The following is a 21,068-nucleotide window of genomic DNA, read 5'->3' as shown; positions in this document are numbered from 1 at the left end:
AAGGCTATAATACAAGTATTCACTGGATACCTAAAAAGACCTGCTTATAACTGCACTCAGGTTGGAGGAACACAGAAGATCTTGCTGTTGGAGATCTGAGGTTCCTACTTCGTTCACTGACTCTTGGCTGGGGCTGCTATAATGCCCTAGAATCAGCGCCTAGTTCCTTGCCATGTGGCCATCTGCAGAGACAGTTTTCAAACATGGCAGCTTTCCCCTCCATGATCAACAGAAAACTGATGGCACTTTAAATCTCTTCCTTGTATAGGCCCCAGCCCCTTTGAAGAGACACCTAATTAAAATAAGTGGCCTGGAAGGCCAGGGGAGAACACAGCAGTTAGGGAGCACACCTGGCATGTGTCCTATCCAGGCTCCATAACTGGTGTCACACGGTGCCCCCAGCACCACCGGTGTGACCCAGGGAATTCCCAGCATTTCAGGGCCTGAATAGCACCATCTCCTCAGGCCTTTGCATCTGACTGCTGGACTGGATAGCCAAGAGTTACTGCTAAGCACCTCTTGGGAGTCTGCCCCCTCCCCTCATTGATACATTTAATAAATTAAAAAAAAAGATCACGATCACGATCACAACCATCCTGTTGTTAGTCGATTGCCTCGAGCAGGCCGCAGTAATGTCTCCTTTGTCCTAGCCCTGAGATTTTTTAAAAAAAGTGCCATATTAAAAGCTCTTCCAGGTTTAGGAGAATGAGACCCATCATTGTTACTGGTATATGGCATATTGGGTACACCACAGGGAGTTTGCCAGACTCTGCCGTGTGGGCAGGTTACATTCAGTAGCCTGCCATTTTGTCCAAAGTAAGAATGAGATAATAAGGTGTCTCTTCCGGGAGCTGGGTTTTATAGTCTCTGGGTCTTGGCCGTTGATGGGATTACACGGCACCAGGGGGCCAGTTGATGGGTGTGACCCCTGCCTACTGGAATTTGGAGGATCTGGGTGGGGGATGCTCAACCCCAATCCGAACAGGGTTGGAGATCTCAGCCCCGGGACCCGCATGCCTTTGTTCCTCTGCCCGTACCTTCATGTGTGTGGAGAGTAGTCTCAGCATGGTGGTGGCTGGTTCTGGAGGTCTTTGGCTGCCAGAGCCCTGGTCGGGGCGGGGAGGGAAACTCAACCCGCTCCCCTCCAAGGGGCCCCAGTGAGGACAGATAATCATAAATAAGTCTCAAAGGAGATCAACAAGCTGCAGAGAAGCCTCTAGACCCCATGCTAGGCTGAGTCTCATCCGGGGCACCTCAGAGGAGGGCGGATGAGCACACCATCCACACAAACAGAACCCCAGCAGCTGAAAACCTCCAGAACTCACTCGTCACCATGTTCATGGCTAGACTCCATAGACTCAGGATCAGCTTAATCCAGGAATGAATTTGTTGAAAAACTCAGGTATCCAGTGCAGGTTTTGTGACCGAAATCTTCAGGCTCTCCCATCCCCCTTGTTCTTCCGGGAGCCTGGCAGTTACACCCATGAACTGCCTCTAGTGCCATGTAAGCTTATTAGCTGGCCATGATCCAAAGACTCATAAATAAATTTTTTTTTCACTGACAATAACTTTTATTTCTTTTTAATGACATTAAACACAACTGCTACACATAAATAAATCTTGAAGGAGATCAACAAGCTGCAGAGATGCTTCCAGCCTCCGAAGTCACCATCCAGTTAAAACTTTAACTCCAGCTCTATCACCCCATTCAAAATTTTAGAATTCCTGGAGCAACATCTAAAACTTTACATCACTGATATACCAGGAGTAGCACACCACATTGAATGGAATATAAAAGTAGAAAGCAACCAATCTCAATTAAGGAAATATTAAGGTTCAAGGCTTAACCCATAACAACATGTTAGTAATCTCTTATACAAGGGTTCAGTTGCTCCAAGGTAAGATACAACAATCTTCACACACTTTTTTCTAAGGAAATTTTTTTTTATCATTTTACAAGAAGTACTCATAACAAGCAATACAAAATAAATTATTTAGGGCCTTGTGGCAGGCTTGGGTGGTGGTTGGAAACTAGGAAATAATGGTGGTGGAAATGTACCACAGTGATGGGAATGGTGTTGGAATACTGAATGTAATAAATCATCATGAACAACTTTATAAAAATTAAATTAAAAAATAAATAAAAGTAAAAGGGTTGTCCTGGAATAATCTTTCTTTTTACCAACTGAATTGTGACCTTAGACATACCTGCAAAATCCTTTCACCTTGGTTGTATGATGCCGCCACATCACAGGAGCTACACGACATCCCCGCAGTGCTGTCCACATGAGTGGCTACACAGTGTGTGCACACCAGGAAGCAGGAACCCTCAGGCTATCTCAACCAGACACGGGAGGCTCAGGCCAAAGTCAGCCTCCTCAATGGATGAACTGCGCCCAAAATGGCCACAGACTATGGATGTCAGTGTTCATGCAGCCAGGATTTCCAGGAAAGAGATATTATCAAAACACCTTTGAGCACCAGAAGGTAAACAAGGAAAACAGCGAGACTGTGCCTGACCCAGGGCTTGGTTCTCAGCACCTCGTGTTTTCCCGAGCATTGTCGGGTGCAGTGTGGAGGAGGCCAGCACTATCGCCAGGTGACCTCGCATCCTCAGCATCACAGGACCAAGCAGCATAGCATCCTGGGCCCTTTCCCCGGGATGACAGCCCAGTTGGCTGAAAATCATGGGTGGAGGTTCCCCACCACAATTTCCTGAGCATTGTTTGGCTCTGGGGCAGTGGGGGGGGGGGGGTGCTTAACAGGGACTTAACCCACCAAAAAATACCTTTGCCATTTCCACGCATAGTTATAGTAGCATTATTCACAATAGCAAAATAAAAAGTGGAAGCAATCTTTGTCAACTGACATGTGCTCAGGTTAATAAAATGTGGTCTGGACGTATAGCAAAATATTGTTCAGCCTTAAAAGGGAAGGAAACCATGACACCTGCAGCAATGTGAATTGGACATGATACTTAGTGAAATAAAGCAATCACAAATACTGTTCAATCCACTGATATGGGGGTCCAGAGCCACCAAATTTATGCAGGCAGAGGGAAAAATGTGGCTGCAAGGGGTGTGGAGTAGAGGAACTGGAGTTAAATTTCCATGGGGACACTGTCAGTTTTGCAAGATGAAATAGGGCTAGACACGGATGCCCAGCCCTGAGAATGCTCATAACACCACTCAACCTGACACTGAAAAGATCGCTAAGAGGGTAACACTGTGCCAGGTGTGGTTTACTGCAATTAGAAATAATTGCTAAGGAACGTCTTTGCCAGTGAGATTTTTTTTTTCCCAGCTATTTCAAAGCCATTGAGTAGCCAACTTTGGGTGTCTGCCTCAGGTCAGGCACTTGTTAGGTATGTGAAGGGTACAAATATTAGTATAATAGGCTCCATAGTAATTAGTGAATTAAAATTTTTGTTGGTCTTTTTAAAAAAATAATAATTGCTGCTATATGAGAAGTTAAAACAGACCCATTCCAGGTGTGGGTGTGACTTACCTGCCCGAGGTCCAAGGTGACATTGACTTGGTTGTACATTGTGCCTGAGGACAGGGGAGGGCTCTGCCACCAACTTTCAGAGCCATCGATTGCATTGCTGGCTGGATGTGCTTTCCTGGGGTCCTCAGAGTTGCAGTAGTCACAGAACTGGCCCTGGGGGAGGGAGAGGTTGTTATTTTTTATTTTCAGATAACTTTTTCTGGTCAATTTTATAAAAGATGTAACCAAAGAACAATGCCATATAGCTTAGAGGTGGCAGCTGTTGCCATTAATCCTAACAGAGTCTTCAGGCAGTAGTAAGATGGTCTCCTGTTTCAACTTCATCTTAAACCATGTCACAATTTACATCTCTGCTCATCATGTTTCTAGGACACAGAGTCTATTTATCTTCCACTTTTTCTCTGTTTTCTTGTCCTAGTTAACACTTCAAGATGAGCCCGTGGTTGTGAGTAGGGGATGTGACTCAGTGTGACAGGATTTGTGTACTTTCACATATGTGAGGCTCTGGGTTCAATCTAAGGCATAACAAAAAAAAAATGAAGGGCACAGAGGTGGGGTCACAGGGGTGTGGCTCAGCGGCAGAGCCCTGCCTTGTGTTCACAGAGCAGTGAGTGCTCTCCATAGCCCTGTACCACAACCTGCCAGGTGCCATCTCGGGCTCAGCCACTGAAACCCAGAGCACCACAATGAAGAGAAGGCTAAGAAGAACCCATCTACTAAAGCGGGCTGCTGCTGAAGTACCCTTTACAAGAATCTTACTGAACATGCAAAGCTATCTTTCTTCCACAATTCCTTTTCACTCTTCTAAGCTTCTCTGGGAAAATTCTGTGCCAGGACTGGGGTCCGAGAAGACTCTCTGGCCATACCCTAGTGGAGGCGTTGAGGATTTAAAGCTTCTTAATGGAAGTGGGCTAGAGTAGAGGTACAGAGCCCATCATAGGTGGGCTCAGAAAAGGCCCAGTACAAATGGTAAAACTTAGGCCTCGTGAGTAGCAGCGAGCAGCAAACAGTTTGTTACAGCTGGAGGAGCTGGCAGCAGCCAGCTGGTTATTTCAACATTCTACAAAACAAAAGGCAAGACCTGAAAGTCAGAGGGGACATGTGGCTGGACGAGGGACACTAGAGTGAGAAACTGGCAGTGACTTCAGTAGGTGAAGGGGGATGAACCCATTTTCACCTGCAGTGGGTATTTATTTGGTATTATAATCTCTAGGACTGGAGCGATAGCACATCGGGTAGGGCATTTGCCTTGCTCATGGCCAACCCGGATTCGATTCCTCCATCTCTCTCAGGGAGCCCGGCAAGCTACCGAGAGTATCTCATCTGCACAGCAGAGCCTGGCAAGCTCCCTGTGGCATATTTGATATGCCAAAAACAGTAAAAACAAGTCTCACAATGGAGATGCTACTGGTGCCCGCTCGAGCAAATTGATAAACAATGGGAGGACAGTGCTACAATGCTATAATCTCTAATTTTTTACTCAATTCCTCTTTTGTGGGATGCAGTTTCTTGTGATATTTTTGAAATGCCATCACCATCTTAAAAACCACACACAAATCTTTCTTAAATTCTGAGTGTATTTTTTTTCTTTTTGGGTCACACCCAGCAATGCTCAGGTGTCACTCCTGGCTCTGCACTCAGGAATTACTCCTGGTGGTGCTGGAGGGACCATATGGGATGCCAGGGATTGAACCCAAGTCGACCACATGCAAGGCAAACGCCCTACCCGCTGTGCTATCGCTCCAGCCCCTACTGAATATATTTTAAGTGGATCAAAGGATCCTACTGAGCCAGCAGTGGACCTCACATACTGAACTACTCTGCTCACAAATTTAATTATCTGAGACATAACCATGGCATGGGAGGGTGACCAGAACAAGCAAACCCATTCTCACAATCTCGTCTGAAAGGGGTGACTCTGACAAAGGACAGCTCTGTCGCCCATAATTTCAGAACTTATCTTGAAAATTAAGTCTCTGTTAGTACCAGGAATTTTGCTCCATGGCTTGGAGGCCAGCCACACATGCTAGGGGAAAAGGGAGCTCAGATAGAGAAGGGAGCACCAAATAAAGGGAGTTGGGAGGATCCTCCCAGGATGGAAGAAGCATGCTGAAAGGAGACTATAGACCAAACATGATTGCCACTCAATGCCTCTTTTGCAAACCACAACACCCAAAAGGAGAGAGAGAACAAAATGGAATGCCCTGCCACAGAGGTAGTGTGGGATGGGGGGGGGGGGGGGCGGTATGGAGGGTAGGAGGGATATTGGGACCCGTGGTGGTGGAAAATGGGCACTGGTGAAGGGATGGGTACTTGATCATTGTATAACTGAAACCCAAGAAGAAAAATTTGTAAGTCTACAACTGATGGTGTTTCACTAATAAAAATTAAAAGAAAGAAAGGAAGGAAGGAAGGAAGGAAAGAAAGAAAGAAAGAAAGAAAGAAAGAAAGAAAGAAAGAAAGAGAGAGAGAGAAAATTAAGTCTCTGATGTTTAAAGGTAAATGTGATCCTGGTGGGTAACCAAATGTGTGACCAAATATTTTCATCTCTACAGCATTTCACAAAGTGGATAATATGGCACACACTCCTTCCCTCCAGCCCCCAGGGACAGTTAACAGTTACCTTTCTTGCAAATAACCAGGGAGGGTAAGAATAGCCTCAAGTGTAATTGGGGGCATATTCTATTTGTTCACTTAAGGAAGGTTTCAGCAGGGTGCTCTGCAATTTTCTTCTTCTGAAAATGGGGCCGTAGGCCAAATGAGTTTGAGAACTTCTGACTTGTATGTAACTAAGGATTCTTTCACATGCACTGATCTTTTTACCTACAACTAACTTTCTTGGCATTATATATGGAAATTTATGTAACTTGGGAGCAGCACCTTGGGGGTCAGAAACTCTCCTATCTGTTCTTCACTGCACTGTGCATAGTTCTTTAGCCCAGCAAACTGCTTACGACATTATAAAGGCTCAATAAGGGAATAACCCCATTTGCAATTTTTCAGAAATGTTGGATTCTTTCTATAAAATGCTACTGCTACAAGGAGGAATATAATTGGTATCGACCTAACTAGTACATCTAAACATTTATGAGTACTTTTGCCATTTGCCTGTGATCTTTACTTTCCCTATTGTTTTCCTAGAGAACATTAAACCAGTTTAATTATTGGGTAGAGAAACTTAAATTAATATGCCTCAAAGTTTAGGATATTTACACTTCCTTAGAAACAAAGCTGTTCCAAGACTGCAGACATTAGGACTTACATTTCTCTCCATCTCCCTGGTGTTGATGTGAGAATACAAATGATGATTTGTATGTTGCTATAGTGCTTTTACGTTTTAATGTAACAATATTAATGATTAGAGCAAACTTATGGAGCATACAATATGCACTGGGTACCATGCACTTCGCATTTGTAGAACATATGGTTCCCTGAGTTCCACCAGAAGTGATTCCTGAGCACAGAGCCAGGAGTAAGCCCTGAGCACCACTGGATGTAGCCCCAAAATTAAAATAAATTAATTAATAATAAAATAAATAATACAATATAATAAGTAAAAAAAGAATAATCTTAAGGAGCAGACAGTATCATAGTTACCCAGGTTAGTGTCAACACTGGTTTTTAGAAGGTTGGCTGATATAATAAGCTAAAGATACATTCCTTTTGTTGAACTTTGCCCAAGTAAAGAAAGGTAAACCAAACCTCCCGCTCATGTCATGAAAGAAAAAAAAATTACTTAACAGCAATGAGCCTATGGAGAGTAAATTAACAAACCAGTAATGGCAGACGTTATGGCTTTTTACGTCTAGGAGTTACTTTATTTTACTACATAAAATAAGTTCTAACAAAGAGTCCATAATTTTTTAAGTTAATAAAAAATATAAGAAACATCTACTTTCTATTTCAAAAATAAATAAAAATTTTATTCTAGAAATTTAGATTTTTGTTTCCCATAATTTTTATATTTTTCATAACACTTTTATTATAGTCTGGGTGACATGGTCTTCATAGTGTTAAAGTATATGGTATTGACAGGCAAAGTTACTGCACACCAACAACACCAAAGCTGCCAAGACTTCAGCCACTGTCCTTACATCACCTCTGACTTCTTTAAGTAATTCTTAACTGGTCAGAGTGAGAATTTTTATTCATATATTTTTATTAAAACTTTCCTCCTTTTTCCTTTCATTTATTTTCTGGAATTTTCAGTGATTTTTATACTATCTCTCAAATGTCATTTTTACTGCACATCAACTTAAATAATGAAGAATTCAATCACATCGTGAAAAAAAAAGTCAGACTATGGGTTTGGATGTTAAAAAAAATCACAAGGGACCAAGAAGGTTGCTCAAAAGGCCTGGGAACATGCTTTGCAAGCAAGAGTCCTGGATTCTATCCCAACACCCGTGATTCTGTGAACACCATACATCATAAGGAGGAGCCCTACATGTTTCTACCCACAAAAAGCACCAGGAATGTGTTTAAATGTCAAAAAAACTATTCAGGGGACAGGAAAGACTTGCCTTGCATACAGCCAATTCTAGTTGGATTCCTTGCACCACAGGTCCCTAAGCATCACCAGTAGTCACTCCTGGGGACAGTGATAAGAGTGGCCCTGAGAATGCTAAGATGAGGTTCTAATCCCCCATTCTAAAATTCTATTCATTTTTTTCCTGAAGTGTTTCTGGAGATTTAAATGTATATGGCTGTGTTCTCTATGGATTGGTAGATGTGGTGTTAAAGAACCTTCTCAGAGAAGCCAAGTATAGGTTAGTTTCTGAAAGTATGGTGTTGCCATTAAGAAATAGGGCCTTATCCTCAAGTTGAAACACCACTGACCAAGAAAGTGGAAGCAAAGATTAACAAATGGGACAACATTAAACTAAAAAGCTTCTGCACCTCAAAGGAAATAGTGACCATGATACAAAGACAACTCACAAAAATGAGAAAATTTATTTACCCGATAGCCAATAGATAAGTGATTTTAATAGCAAAGTTATATAAGGCCAAAAAAATCCAACTCCATCAAAAAATAGGAAGAAGAAATGAACAAAAATTTCCTTAAAGCAGAAATATAAATGGCCAAAAGGCATGTAAAAAATGGTTTGCATTCCTAATAATCAGGGAGATTCGAATCAAAACAACAATGAGATATCATTTCACATCACCAAGACTGCCACACATCAAAAAGAACAAGAACAACCAGTGCTGACATGAATGCAGAGAGAAAGGGACCCTCGTTTACTGCAGGTGGGAATGCTGGCTAGTTCAGCCTTTTTAGTAAACAATATGGGTATTCTTCAAAAAACTAGAAGTTGAGCTTCCATATGACCCAGCAATATCACTTCTGGGGGTATACCCAGGGACCCAAAAACACACAAGAAACGCTATCTGCACTTCCATGTTCATTAAAGCATTATTTACAATAGCCAGAATCTGGAAACAACCCAAATGCCCAAGTACTGATGACAGTGCCCATAAACCACCTCTGGCTGGCGCCAGATAATCTCGTCATCAGCCACCACTCAGAGTCACATGTCCTTCTCTCCCAGGGAGCAAAACATTACATTCGCCATAATTATGCTGCCGGACCTCATGCCAGGTTGTCTCATTCAGGGCGCTCTGTAGGGGGGGTAGATGAGACCCCTCCTCACTCCAAGGGACCTAGCCCCTGCAACAGAAAACCTCCAGAACTCAGCCACTGCCACGTTCACAGCCGCTTTCCGTGTGCTCGGGCCAAGCCTCACCCACGAGTGAACCTATTCCTGGACTGTAGAGCCACATTTGCGGTCATGTGACAACTCATAACTCACATCACCCATACTCCAAGAGCACAGCACCACATATGATGGGATTCAAAGTAGGAGGCAACCAATCTCAGAGGTAAATTTTTTAACATATATATATATACATATATATATATATATATACACGCACACAAGTCTCAACCTTTAACAATATGTTAGTGATCTCTTATAGAAGGGCTTAATGGTCCCACAGTGAAATACAACAGTCTCACGCTCTTTCCTTTTTTAAAAAAAATTTTATTAGTGAGACACCATGAGGTACATTTGTAGACTTACAAATTTTTGTGCTTGGGTTTCAGTTATACAATGATCAAATACCCATCCCTCCATCAGTGCCCATTTCCCACCACCACGGATCACAGTATCCCTCCCACCCCCTCATCCCCCCCCCCCCAATCCAGCCGCCTCTATGTCAGGGCATTCCCTTTTGTTCTCTCTCTCCTATTGGGTGTTGTGGTTTGCAAAAGAGGCAATGAGTGGCAATCATGTTTGGTCTATAGTCTACTTTCAGCATACTTCTCCCATCCTGGGAGGATCCTCCCAACACCCTTTATTTGGTGCTCCCTTCTCTATCTGAGCTCCCTTTTCCCCTAGCATGTGTGGCTGGCCTCCAAGCCATGGAGCAAAATTCCTGGTATTAATCTTGGCCATTCATGGGTCACACTCTTTCCTTTAAGAAAAATTTTTGTAGCATTTTCAGCAGCTTTTCATAACAAACAATACAAAATAAATTATCTTCGGTTCTGCTTTGGGACAGGGGTTGGGGTTCCAGATGGAAACATTTGAAATATGGTGGTAGGAAGGTGTAATGGTGGTGGGGTTGGTATATGAATATTAAATGTAATCAAATATTGTGAACTACTTTATAAAATCAAAAAAATTTTAAAAAACAGATGACTGGATAAAGAAACTATGGTAAATGAACACAATGGAATACTATGCAGCCACCATAAAATGAAGTTATGAAATTCACTTATAAATAGATGGACATGGAAAGTATCATGCTAGTGAAATGTGTCAGAAAGAGAGGAACTGACATAGAATGATCACACTCATTTGTGGGATATAAAAAATATAGATAGTATGAGACTAATACCCAAGGACGTAGAAACAAGGGCTAAGAGGACTGGTCCACAATTAGAAGCTTATCACAAGTGGCGTTAGGAGTGGGAGGAGAACAGTTAAGATGGAAAAGGGACCACAATGACAATGAAAGTTGGAAATGATCTCTCTAGACAAGAATTGAGTGCTTAAATTAGGTAAAGGGACAAACATGATAACTTTTCATGTTTGCAAACCATAATGCCCCAAAGGAGAGAGAGAGAGACAGACAGAGACAGAGAGAGAGAGAGAGAGAAGGGAAGGGCCTGTCATAGAAGCAGATTCGGGGGGTGGGGTATTGAAAAGGAAACTGAGGACATTGGTGGTGGGAAATTTACACTGGTAAAGGGAAAGGTGTTGAAACATTGTATGATTGAAACCCAATCATGAACAACTTCGTGACTGTGTATCTCGCAGTAATTCAATTTTTAAATTTAAATAAAACAAATAACAAAAAAGGGGGCCTTGAGAGATGACAACCTCATGCTATGATTTTTAATGCAATAAAAAAAGTAATTCAAGAAAAGAAAGATGGCGGCCGCACGGGAGCCTTGTGGACAGCAGGTCTGAACCGGGGGTGGTGGGAGCGGCAGGGACCTCATGGGAAGGGGGGCATAATGGGCCGTCCTTCACGCCCGACCGAGGTTGCCAGCTGCCCCCCACGAGCGGCTCTCCGGCACGGCCACGGCCCCGGAGGCACAAGGACTTAGCACAGAGAGCCACCCGCTTGGAGCAGAAAAGCAAATGGACTATGTGTTAAACCGCGCCAGCACGCCTGCCTGGAGGGGAAAGGGTGTTGACCCGCTCGCCTGCTCCTCTCTGGAAAGAAAGATAGCGGCCGCACGGGAGCCTTGTGGACAGCAGGTTTGAGCCGGGGGTGGTGGGAGCGGCAGGGACCTCATGGGAAGGGGGGCGTAATGGGCCGTCCTTCACGCCCGACCGAGGTCGCCAGCTGCCCCCCATGAGCGGCTCTCCGGCACGGTCACGACTCCAGAGCACAGAAACCAATCTCTTAACTATCTAACTTTTAATAGAAATTCTTCCAGGGTTAATAAGTAAAATAGCAGAAATCCAAAACCGCGTGGGACATCATTTTATTCTTAAACCAAGTTGTAGAAAGCAAATCATTTCACAACGCTGTTTCAGCATGTCTGATTGGGGGGGGGGGGGGGTTCGTAAACTCTAAACAATAATTGTGCATCTTCTATCGAAACAATGTATCTAGCCAAAGTAGATAGAATATTAACTAGAACTAATCTGCCTCACAGGAATTGGGAGGGGTGGGAGGTGGGGTTCTATTGGGGTTCGTGATTAAAAATAAGTATTGGTAAAGGGAAATGTGTTTGATATTTATATGACTGAGACCTAAACCCGAAAGCTCTGTAACTTTTCCTACAGTGATTCAATAAAGAAATAAATTATAAAAAAAAAGAGTTTCAAATAAAAAAAAAAGTAATTCAATAAAAAGACTTTAATGAAATGACTGGTACCAGTTTTCAAAATATGATTTGTGATGCAGAAGAGAAAATAATCCATGGGCCTTCCCAGACCACAGCTCATTAGGACAAGCTCTTTTTTCTCCTTAGTATCTTCCAAAGAATTCTACACTCATTTTTCTGTAACAACAGCTTCCTATAGATGTTGTTATGTGTGAATGCACAAAAATTGGGAAGAAGGGGCTTATCTCTCTATAAATTTCAGTCACTTCTGCTTCACCTTTGTCTTCAATAAAAACTGAAAATGAAATCTAGGTAAGAAACAAAAAGGATTTTGACTAAGTATGACAAAAAACAAACATGAAACTTGGACTGGAGAAAATAAAACTGATAACATTCGTAGATGAAAAGATGATATTAAAAGCTCAAATGAATCTACTGGGAAAAATTAGAACTACTAGGAAAGTTTGGCAAGATGTCTAAATATAAGATTAATATACAAGGTCATTGCATTTCTGTTCAAAAGTAGCTAACAACTAGCAAAGGAAAAAAAATTTATATTTGTTTTAGAGGACGGCACGTATATCTGAAAAAATTGACAAATAAAAATTCTATTGGAGAACTTTTTTATTCCAAATAAATGGAGAGATACCATTCTCTTGGATAGAAGATATTATAAAAATTGTGTTACTCTTCCCCCAGGTTGATCTATAAAGTTAATAGAGCTCCAATAAAAATCTTAATGAAAGTTCTCTTCGAACGTAAGTTAATTCCATTACTTATATGAAATGGGCTGGAGTGATAGCACAGCAGGTAGGGCATTTGCCTTGCACGCAGCCAACATGGCTGACCCAAGTTCGATTCCTCCACCCCTTTCGGAGAGCCCGGCATCTCGCCTGCATGGCAAAGCCTGGCAAGCTACCCGTGACAGATTCGATATGCCAAACACAGTAACAAATCTCACAACGTTACTGGGCCCTCTCGAGCAAATCGATGAACAACGGGAGGACAGTAACAGTGACTTATATGAAATAATAAAGGACCAAGAAAATATAGGACATTGCTGAAGAAGACCAGAGAGAAGACAACTTGCCCTTTAAAGGTCCAAATGTGTTATGGGGTTATTATAACCAAGACAGAGCAAGATCAGACAAACAAACCTGTGAGGCAGAGAACTCAGAAAGAAACCCACGCATCTTGGGAAGCTAATTTATAACAAAGGTGGAATGTCAGTGCAGCAGGAATGAGAATAATGATGTATAGACCCAGTGTAAATTTGATGCTGTCTCAAATCAAAAGCAAAAATCAACCACAGATGAATTATATAACTGACTTCAGAAAAAAAATACTTTAAAAAAAATCTCATAAATATAAATTTTTTTTAGAATCTGGAGTAATGAAGGATTCTTATTAAGCACAATTCAGAAAACACTGACTACAAAATAATAGATTTGGCGATATTAAAATAATGTTGGTTCATCAAAGGCATCTTAAGCAGGAAGAAAAGTTACAAATGAAAAATATTCAGAAGCCACCCATAGCAGCTGCCATCCAGTCCTTTTCTCTCTGTGTGCACTTCACCATCAAGAGGTAGAGGCTATTTGTCTTGGAAGCTAGTCTCTCTCCTTGAATTCAGACAGACTTATTTGCTTTGTTGTAACAGAAGTGCCATTCAGGCATGGCAAAGGCCTCAAGAGGAGAAAAAAATGCTGTTTTAAACCACTAAGTTTGGTGGTGTTTGGTTTACACAAAAATCACTTGAACAAAGAACAAAATCAACCAAAAATTCTCATCAGAGATACATATTTAGCATCTACAAATTGATATGTATAAATAGTTCAATAGAAGAATATTAACCAAAGTAGAAGCAGGCATTCTACAGAAGAGGAAATATAAATAGTTCAATAGCAGAACAGTGACCAAAGTAGGAGCAGCATTCTACAGAAGAGAAAATACACATGGCATATAATTAGCTTTGGAAGAAATGTTCCCAGACAACCTGATTAATAACAAAGGTAAAGCACAGCAACTGCGGCTTGACACCTGTTCGAGTTTAGAGTTTGAAGATGACAAGTATCAGCATGGAAGGAAGTGGTAGGAATATGAATTGGTGCAAAACCTTTGGAACTTAATTTTGCAGTATTGCTTCCTAAAGTAAAAGGAAAAATTCTGCATTTTATGACCCTCAAGTTCAGAAAAAGAAACTTCTGTAAGACTTGTTGGCATTAAGTTCAAGAATGCTTATAGCTACACTGTTTGCAAGAGAAAAATCCTGGGAACGAAGTTAATACCCAACCACAGAAATATGAAAGAATGAACACACATACCACACAACAAATGAATATATAAACATCAATGAATAAATAAATATCTACAACAACATGGACTGATATGGGCCTTTCTGGGAAATATAAAATGAGAAAAAGGATATTTATATAAAGTTAAGGCAATCAAATTTAAAAGCATTTGCATTTTAAGTAAAGGCCCTCCCGTTGATCGTCGATTTGCTCGAGCGGGCCCAGTAACGTCTCCATTGGAGACTTTGTTGTTACTGTGTCTGGCATATCAAATACTCTCGGTAGCTTGCCGGGCTCTCCGAGAGGGGCGGAGGAATCGAACTCGGGTCGGCCATGTTGGCTGCGTGCAAGGCAAACGCCCTACTGCTGTGCTATAATAAAAATTACTTTTAAAGGAAAACAAATGAATAATTCATGGAAAATTATGTATGATAATTACCCCAGAGAGTGGAAAACAGGAACAGTGCGGGTGGAAACTATATGGTTAGACATGTAATTATCAGGGCTCTGACTTTTTTTACTTCAGTAACAAGTTCACAAATGCTTGTTATACTAGTTAAAACACATCCATTCCCATACACATTTAAACAGACCCTGCAAGAACCAATGATAAAAGCATGTCATAAACCTAAGGTTATGAATAATCTATAACCCACTCTGAGCCTGAAGTCTCATTTTCTAAGTAATCATAAAAATTTTAAAACAGTATGATGAAGTGAAAGAAGAGCACAGAAAGAAAATAAGTGTTCTTATATCTGCTTTTAATGTTTTATTCATCTGTGCAAAAGACCAGTGCTGATCTTTTATATCACATGCTATTGCAGTGAGAGATGAGACGCTGAAAGACTTCCAGGATAGGCCCTGTGGAGCGAGAGCAGCAGTTGAGAAGAACGTTTCAACCCAGGTTCTAATCCCAGCGCCACCATCACCTGCTGAGCACTACCAGGAGTGAGTAGCCCTGAAGGCCCCTGAGTACTCAGGATAACCATGGAGAGTCTGGGCAGGGCATGACAAAGCAGCTCCACATCCTCACAGTGTCACAATGAGCCTCCCAGTTCAGTTGGCCAAGTATTACCGGAAGTGATCCCTGAGACCCCTGAGTACTGCTGGGGAGGCAACCCCCCAAAAGAGAAACACAGGACAGGGGCCAGGAGGTAGTACCACATTGATCCAGGTTCAATGCCCCACACCACATGCTCCCCTGAGTACTGCTGCATGCAGCTGGAGGCCCCAGCACTGCTGGGTGGCCCAGGGGTCCTGGCACTATAAGACCCGAGCAACATCAGATCCAGCCTCAGGCTGTTGCAATGAACTGATGACCCAGCTGGCTGAGAATCACCAGTGGCACACTGGATCTCCTGGCACACTTGGGACGCACCCCCCTCCAAAAACAATAATAAAATATATACAGGACAAGGGAATCAAGCCCTGAATTGTGTCCAGGCTGAGTCTAGTCATAGGGGAAACAGCGAATGTAAGAAGGTGCTAGAAGGAAAGGAGCAAGGAGTCCCAGAGTAAGACAGTATTTCCCCAGAGGCCCAGACCAATCTCCACTTTCTCAGAAGGATGGAAACAGAGTCTCCCCAAGGTCCTAATGTTTTGATGATTCTCCTTGATTGAAAGACTTCCCTGCTTTCTCGGCAACTGAATTCAAGTTTCCCTTCAATGGCAACAGTACTTAGTGACATCCTAGCCTGGAGAAGGTTCTAGACTCATACACCTCAGGCTTCCATGTCCCGAGAGCATCTTTTCCTCTTGTGCATGCGTTCAAGTTATGCTGCTTTATTTACCATGGCCCATAAGCATGCAAAAATCTACTAATGTGCCCCTGCCGCACTCGGACAAGGAGGAAATCACCTAACCTAGCATTTCTCAAAATGGATCCCATCTTATTAGTTTTACAGGTCCTAAAAGTAGTGGTCCCAGGGGCCACTCCTGGGTATTCTGAGCCCAAGTTAACGCCTGGTGGCCTCCAGGACCATACCTGGTGGTGCTGGGCAGCAGAGGGTGGGGCTAGGGCTATAGAGCTATAGGGCTATAGAGCTCCGTGGTGCTGGAGTTGGAACCGGGGTCTTGCACTGCTGGGCCACCTCCCCTCACTCCCCATCTTCATACTACTAGAAGTTGAGGTTGATGATATGATTATATGATGTGCTCTAACATAATTCATCTTTTATTATTTGAACATCCACACATTGATTCAGCATCATCTGTGTTGCTTCCAATGTGGAGAGTCCCACAGAGGGTGCTGGCATCAAAGGAGGAAAAGGGTGTGCTAAAGGAGAGGCACAGCTCACACAGCTTAATTTTCTCAGCACTCTTGGGTATTTTATCAAAGGATTCAAAAGCTTAATGACTGAGAAGGGGAGACTCAAAGAGGCAAAGTGCCTTGCTATGAACCACATAGTCAGGGTTTGCAGGAAGCAAAGGCCACACGTGGGTCTGGGGATGTTCCTCGGGGTCCGGATCACTTTCCAGCTTGATCCTGCTGCTCTCTGAGCCACATCCAAGAGCCCTGTCTAGATTTGGACAGAGCATGAGGTTGCACTGCAATAACACTATGTGATTTTCCAAACACCTACCCTCCACCAGATGTGCAAAGCGACCCAGTGTGAAGGGTAGGCTGCCTGCCAGAAACTGAGACTAAAACCAAGCAGGATGAGCCAGACATAGCCAGCTCACCCATCAACAGCTCCGTTATCACCACGTTCCTGCTGCCAGGAACCCTCCTCCTCCTGGCTTGAAGAAGGTGCTTGAAGTTATGTGACTACAGGCACCGTCTCAAGTGCCCGAGGGCAAGCCAGCTGGAGCCTGAGGTGAAGGCCCTGCACAGTGCCGTTCCACACCAGGAGCTGCTCCTTTGCAAAGACCATGCTGCAGCATGCGCTCTTCTCAGAGGCACAGAGCATGTCATTGGGTTGGTTAGGACAGGAGCTCTGGTACTCAACTGCCTAATTCAGGCACCTCCTGCATCTACTCCCACCACCTGCCTTGGCTCCCAAGGCTATGAACAAGTCCTCTACACTTCAAATGTATGGGTACACATGTACATACACACAGACACAGACACAGACACACACAGACACAGACACACACACACACACACACACACACACACACACACACACACACTGAAGTCTGTGCTTGAACCTGCTCGGAGGTTTTGAATATACCATTTCATCCCTAACACACACTCCCTGGGATCTCCCCCACCCCCATTGGAGCTTTATTTTCATTTTTTAAAAATTCCAATACCACGTCCATCACTATCTCACACCCGTGAGAACAGCACATATTAAAAAACCTAAAAATAGGCAGTGTTGGCGCGGTCATAGTCAGAAAGGAACCCTCCTCCACTGTCGGTGGGAACAGCGTCTGCCTCTGTGGAGTGCAATATGGAGATGTCTCAAAAAAATAAGAGTCAGGAAGTCCCTCCCATATGACCTAATGATACTGCTCCTTGGCATCTATCCCTACAACACTTCTCTGGATTTTAGCCTGCCCCTGACTGGCCCAAGTCCTTGAGGAGATAAACAACTCTACTTTCCTTCTCACCCTCTGTTGATTCTTAACCCCAGTAAGTCCCTGCCTCAAGCCTTTCACTCTTGCAGCTCTCTCTCCTAAGAGCATGTTCTTCCCAGACCTAAGTCCCTTTCCCCGGGGTCTTCTCTGGCCACTTCATCTCGGCAACGCTGCCCTTAACCTTCTCTTAACTTCAAGCAGGAATTTCTTCTCTCTGCTTTATTTCACTATCATCTCTAGTGTTGCAAGTGTCATGAGTGCAGGGACAGCATCTGTTCTCTAGTTAGAAAGTTCTCTGGCATGGGGGAGTCACTTAATATTAGCTCATTTAGCTAATAAACTAAAATGCTACTAAACTTAAAAATAGTTACTTACTTCAGAAAACAAACTACAAAGTACTAAGTTCATTTGAAAGGGGGAAGAAGTGTTATCCCAGAGATGTACCCAGAGAAAGAAATGTGTGTGTGTGTGTGTGTGTGTAACTTTCTCTTTGATGTCACATGTTGAACTCACAAACAGCAGAAAATTGCAGACTGATACTTTTGTCTTTAAGCTCACTAGAAATCACTTGTTTCTTCCATGAGATGAAAACTACTTGTTCTTTTTATTATTATTATTTTTTAATGAACCACCATGAGATACAGTTAGACTTACAAACTTTCATGATGACGTTTTAGTCATACAATGATTGAATACTTATCCCTCCACCAGTGCCCGTTCTCCACCACCAATGTTCCCAGTGTCCCTCCCGCCACCCTCTCTTCCTCCTCCACCCCCACACCCCTGCCTCTGCGGCAGGCACGTTCCCTTTTACTCTTTCTCTCCTTTTAGGTGTTATGGTTTGCAATATAGGTACTAAGTGCCATTAGCTGTTAGAAAAGATGGAAACTCCTTGTACTAGTCCTCAAGGTTGACCCAGAATCCGCTCTCTACTCCCAACACGAGGTCATTTGCCTCCACTGGCCAGGAAGAGCCACCCAAGCTTCACTCAGGCCTCCGACCACTGAAGGGAGGAGAACTTGCCCCACTACAAAACTATCTCGGGTGTCGGTCTTCCCTGCCCCTCCCCATCATGGCCAAGTCTCAGGAGAGAAGGAAAGTGAGGGTCATTCTTTCAGCCACCACATACTTCTCCTCTCTTATTTTAATCCATCCAAATAGATTTCTCAAGCAACCATGCTCTTTCTCTTAATCTAGGTGCCCCATAGATTATATCCCATCCTACCCTATCCCATCCAGCTACTTTTATCAGTGTTTTGCTATTTTGACATTTTAATGCAATAGGTTTCCTAATTTGGGGTTAACATTTTATTCAATACAATATTCCAAGTATATGTGGTTTACTACGTGTCCTCCTCAGAATAACCCTATAAACTAAAAGGTTTTGATATTCCCCAAATCACAGGCAATGAAGCCAAGGTTCAAAAAAGCTAAATTGCTCACTCAAGGCCACAGCCTCAGAAAAGGACCCTTTCAAAGAATGCCCAATTGATTCCAGAGCCCATACTTTTAATTATGACACTATATAACCTCATTTGGGGTTCTAGTACCAACTGGTTCCTTCTTGAAAGAACCTAAGAAAGTTCTTCTGATGTTTTAAAGTATATTTTTAAAGTTATATATACTTTATATTATTTTTCCATTTTTATTAAGGCACCATTGTTTATAATATTGTGAATGATATTCCATACTTACTTACATCATTACACCCACCTATCTACCACTGGACTGTCTGCTTCCCTCAAAAGATGTTGTAGTGTATAGACACAATCGAATGCTATATAGTTGTTAAAAAAAAAAAAGATGAAATCACACAATTTGCCACTACATAAATGGAACTAGAGGGTATCATGCTATGTAAAGTCAGTAAGAAGAAAAGAGATTGATACAAAATTTTCTCTCTCGTGTGTGAAATATAAAATACAGATTTGTAATGGTTTCTGTACAATCCTCTTCCTTCACCCTATTTTCTTTTTTAAGACTAATACTATAGAGTTTATTTAGAAAACATATACTCAAAACAAGAATTATAAGACTAGCGAAATATATTTTCAAGATACTTGCAAATGTTTAGCATGAATGATTTGTATTAGCATCAAAAACCTCCGTATGCGTGTCATTTGCCTTCACCCTATGTTCTTGCTTCCTGCACACAGTGCTGCCTCTCACTGGTTATCATGAGTTATGTGGTGCTATAGTTCCACATGAGTGGTCTGATTTAAAGCAAACTCATGTTTGTGAGATGTACCTGGTCACATCTAGGCCTGTCCACTCAAGAGCCCAGACCCAAAACACCTCCTTTTAAGAGCTGTATCCCAAAGCCAAGATTCACAAAGAGGTTTCCTCTGATTCTTTCAGCCATCAGCATCATCCTGCTAAGGGCCAGATACTGTCTTCATGGAGATAAGCTAAGCTTAACCTGATCCCACCCTCAGACCAAGCTTTTCCCTCTCAGTGATTCCTTTCATCTCCAAGTTAATCTCTAGACCTCCAGGTTTGATCCACAGCTTCCATATGGTACCCCAGGGCACCACCAAAAGTGATCCCTAAATGCAGAGTCAGAAGTGACCCCTGAGCGTTGCTAAGAGTGGCCCCAAAACCAACAAAATAAATAATCAGACCTTCCAGTGCTTTGCTTCCCCATTGTCCTAATTCCTGCCTTTCTAAAGTGCACCAGTCACCCATGTTCCTTCAAGGACCAAGAAGATCCAAATGCATACAAAAATAAGTAGAAATTTTTAAAAAACTGTTTCTGAACTCTGGAGAGGAAATTCAGGGGTAGCCTTCAAACTATGTAGCATCCAGAGTGCTAGGAATCTGTTCCCACCCCAGGGTCCCTCTGCCTGCAACCCCCATGGCACCAGCTTCCTATTGAGCCAACAACACTTCCACCTTAGAGATACCTTTCCAGCCAGTCAACCTCTAGAAGCTTTCTTCGTTTATCTCTACCACCCAATCCTCTGTTTTCAGTGGCCATCTACATTGAGGCTCTGTGCTTTCTGGCTGTTTCCAGTGTCCCCACAGAAATTTAGCACCATGTGGGCTGGGGACCTTCTCTGCTTTATTCAGCACTCCACTCCAAGCCCTTTTTAATTCTCCATCCCTTATGCCTGGGTCCGAGTGGATGTCGATAACTATTGGTTAAACAGAGAAGGGGATGACTATTACATACAAACATGTGTCTGAACATATGCAGGCATGTTCTTTTCTCCTGTGGTATGAATCTAAATGCAAGATCATCCACAGAAGATATTCTCCCAGCCCCTCCAAGCTTCCAGATGTGGCAGGTCAATGATGACAAAGAGCCCCATTGAAAGTGACAACCCAGACTCAATTCACGACTGGAATGTGGCAGTCAAGAGACAGAAGGAACAAGTCTGAGTTCTACTCCCTGCAAG

The 21,068-nt window shown here is 42.8% G+C and overlaps 1 protein-coding gene across 1 annotated transcript in view; it reads right to left on the bottom strand.

The window, feature by feature from the left end:
* LAMA3 (laminin subunit alpha 3) overlaps positions 1 to 21,068 on the bottom strand; it is a 270,464-nt gene that overhangs the window by 236,164 nt on the left and 13,232 nt on the right. The window contains exon 2 of the mRNA XM_056138444.1: positions 3,508 to 3,660. Coding sequence (XP_055994419.1) covers positions 3,508 to 3,660 — 153 coding nt within the window. The remainder of the gene's footprint in view (positions 1 to 3,507; positions 3,661 to 21,068) is intronic.

Source organism: Sorex fumeus, unplaced genomic scaffold (assembly GCF_029834395.1).
Source record: "Sorex fumeus unplaced genomic scaffold, SorFum_2.1 ptg000128l, whole genome shotgun sequence".
Taxonomy (NCBI): domain Eukaryota; kingdom Metazoa; phylum Chordata; class Mammalia; order Eulipotyphla; family Soricidae; genus Sorex; species Sorex fumeus.
Note: the sequence above shows the minus strand (reverse complement) of the source record. Positions and strands in the feature narration are given on the sequence as shown.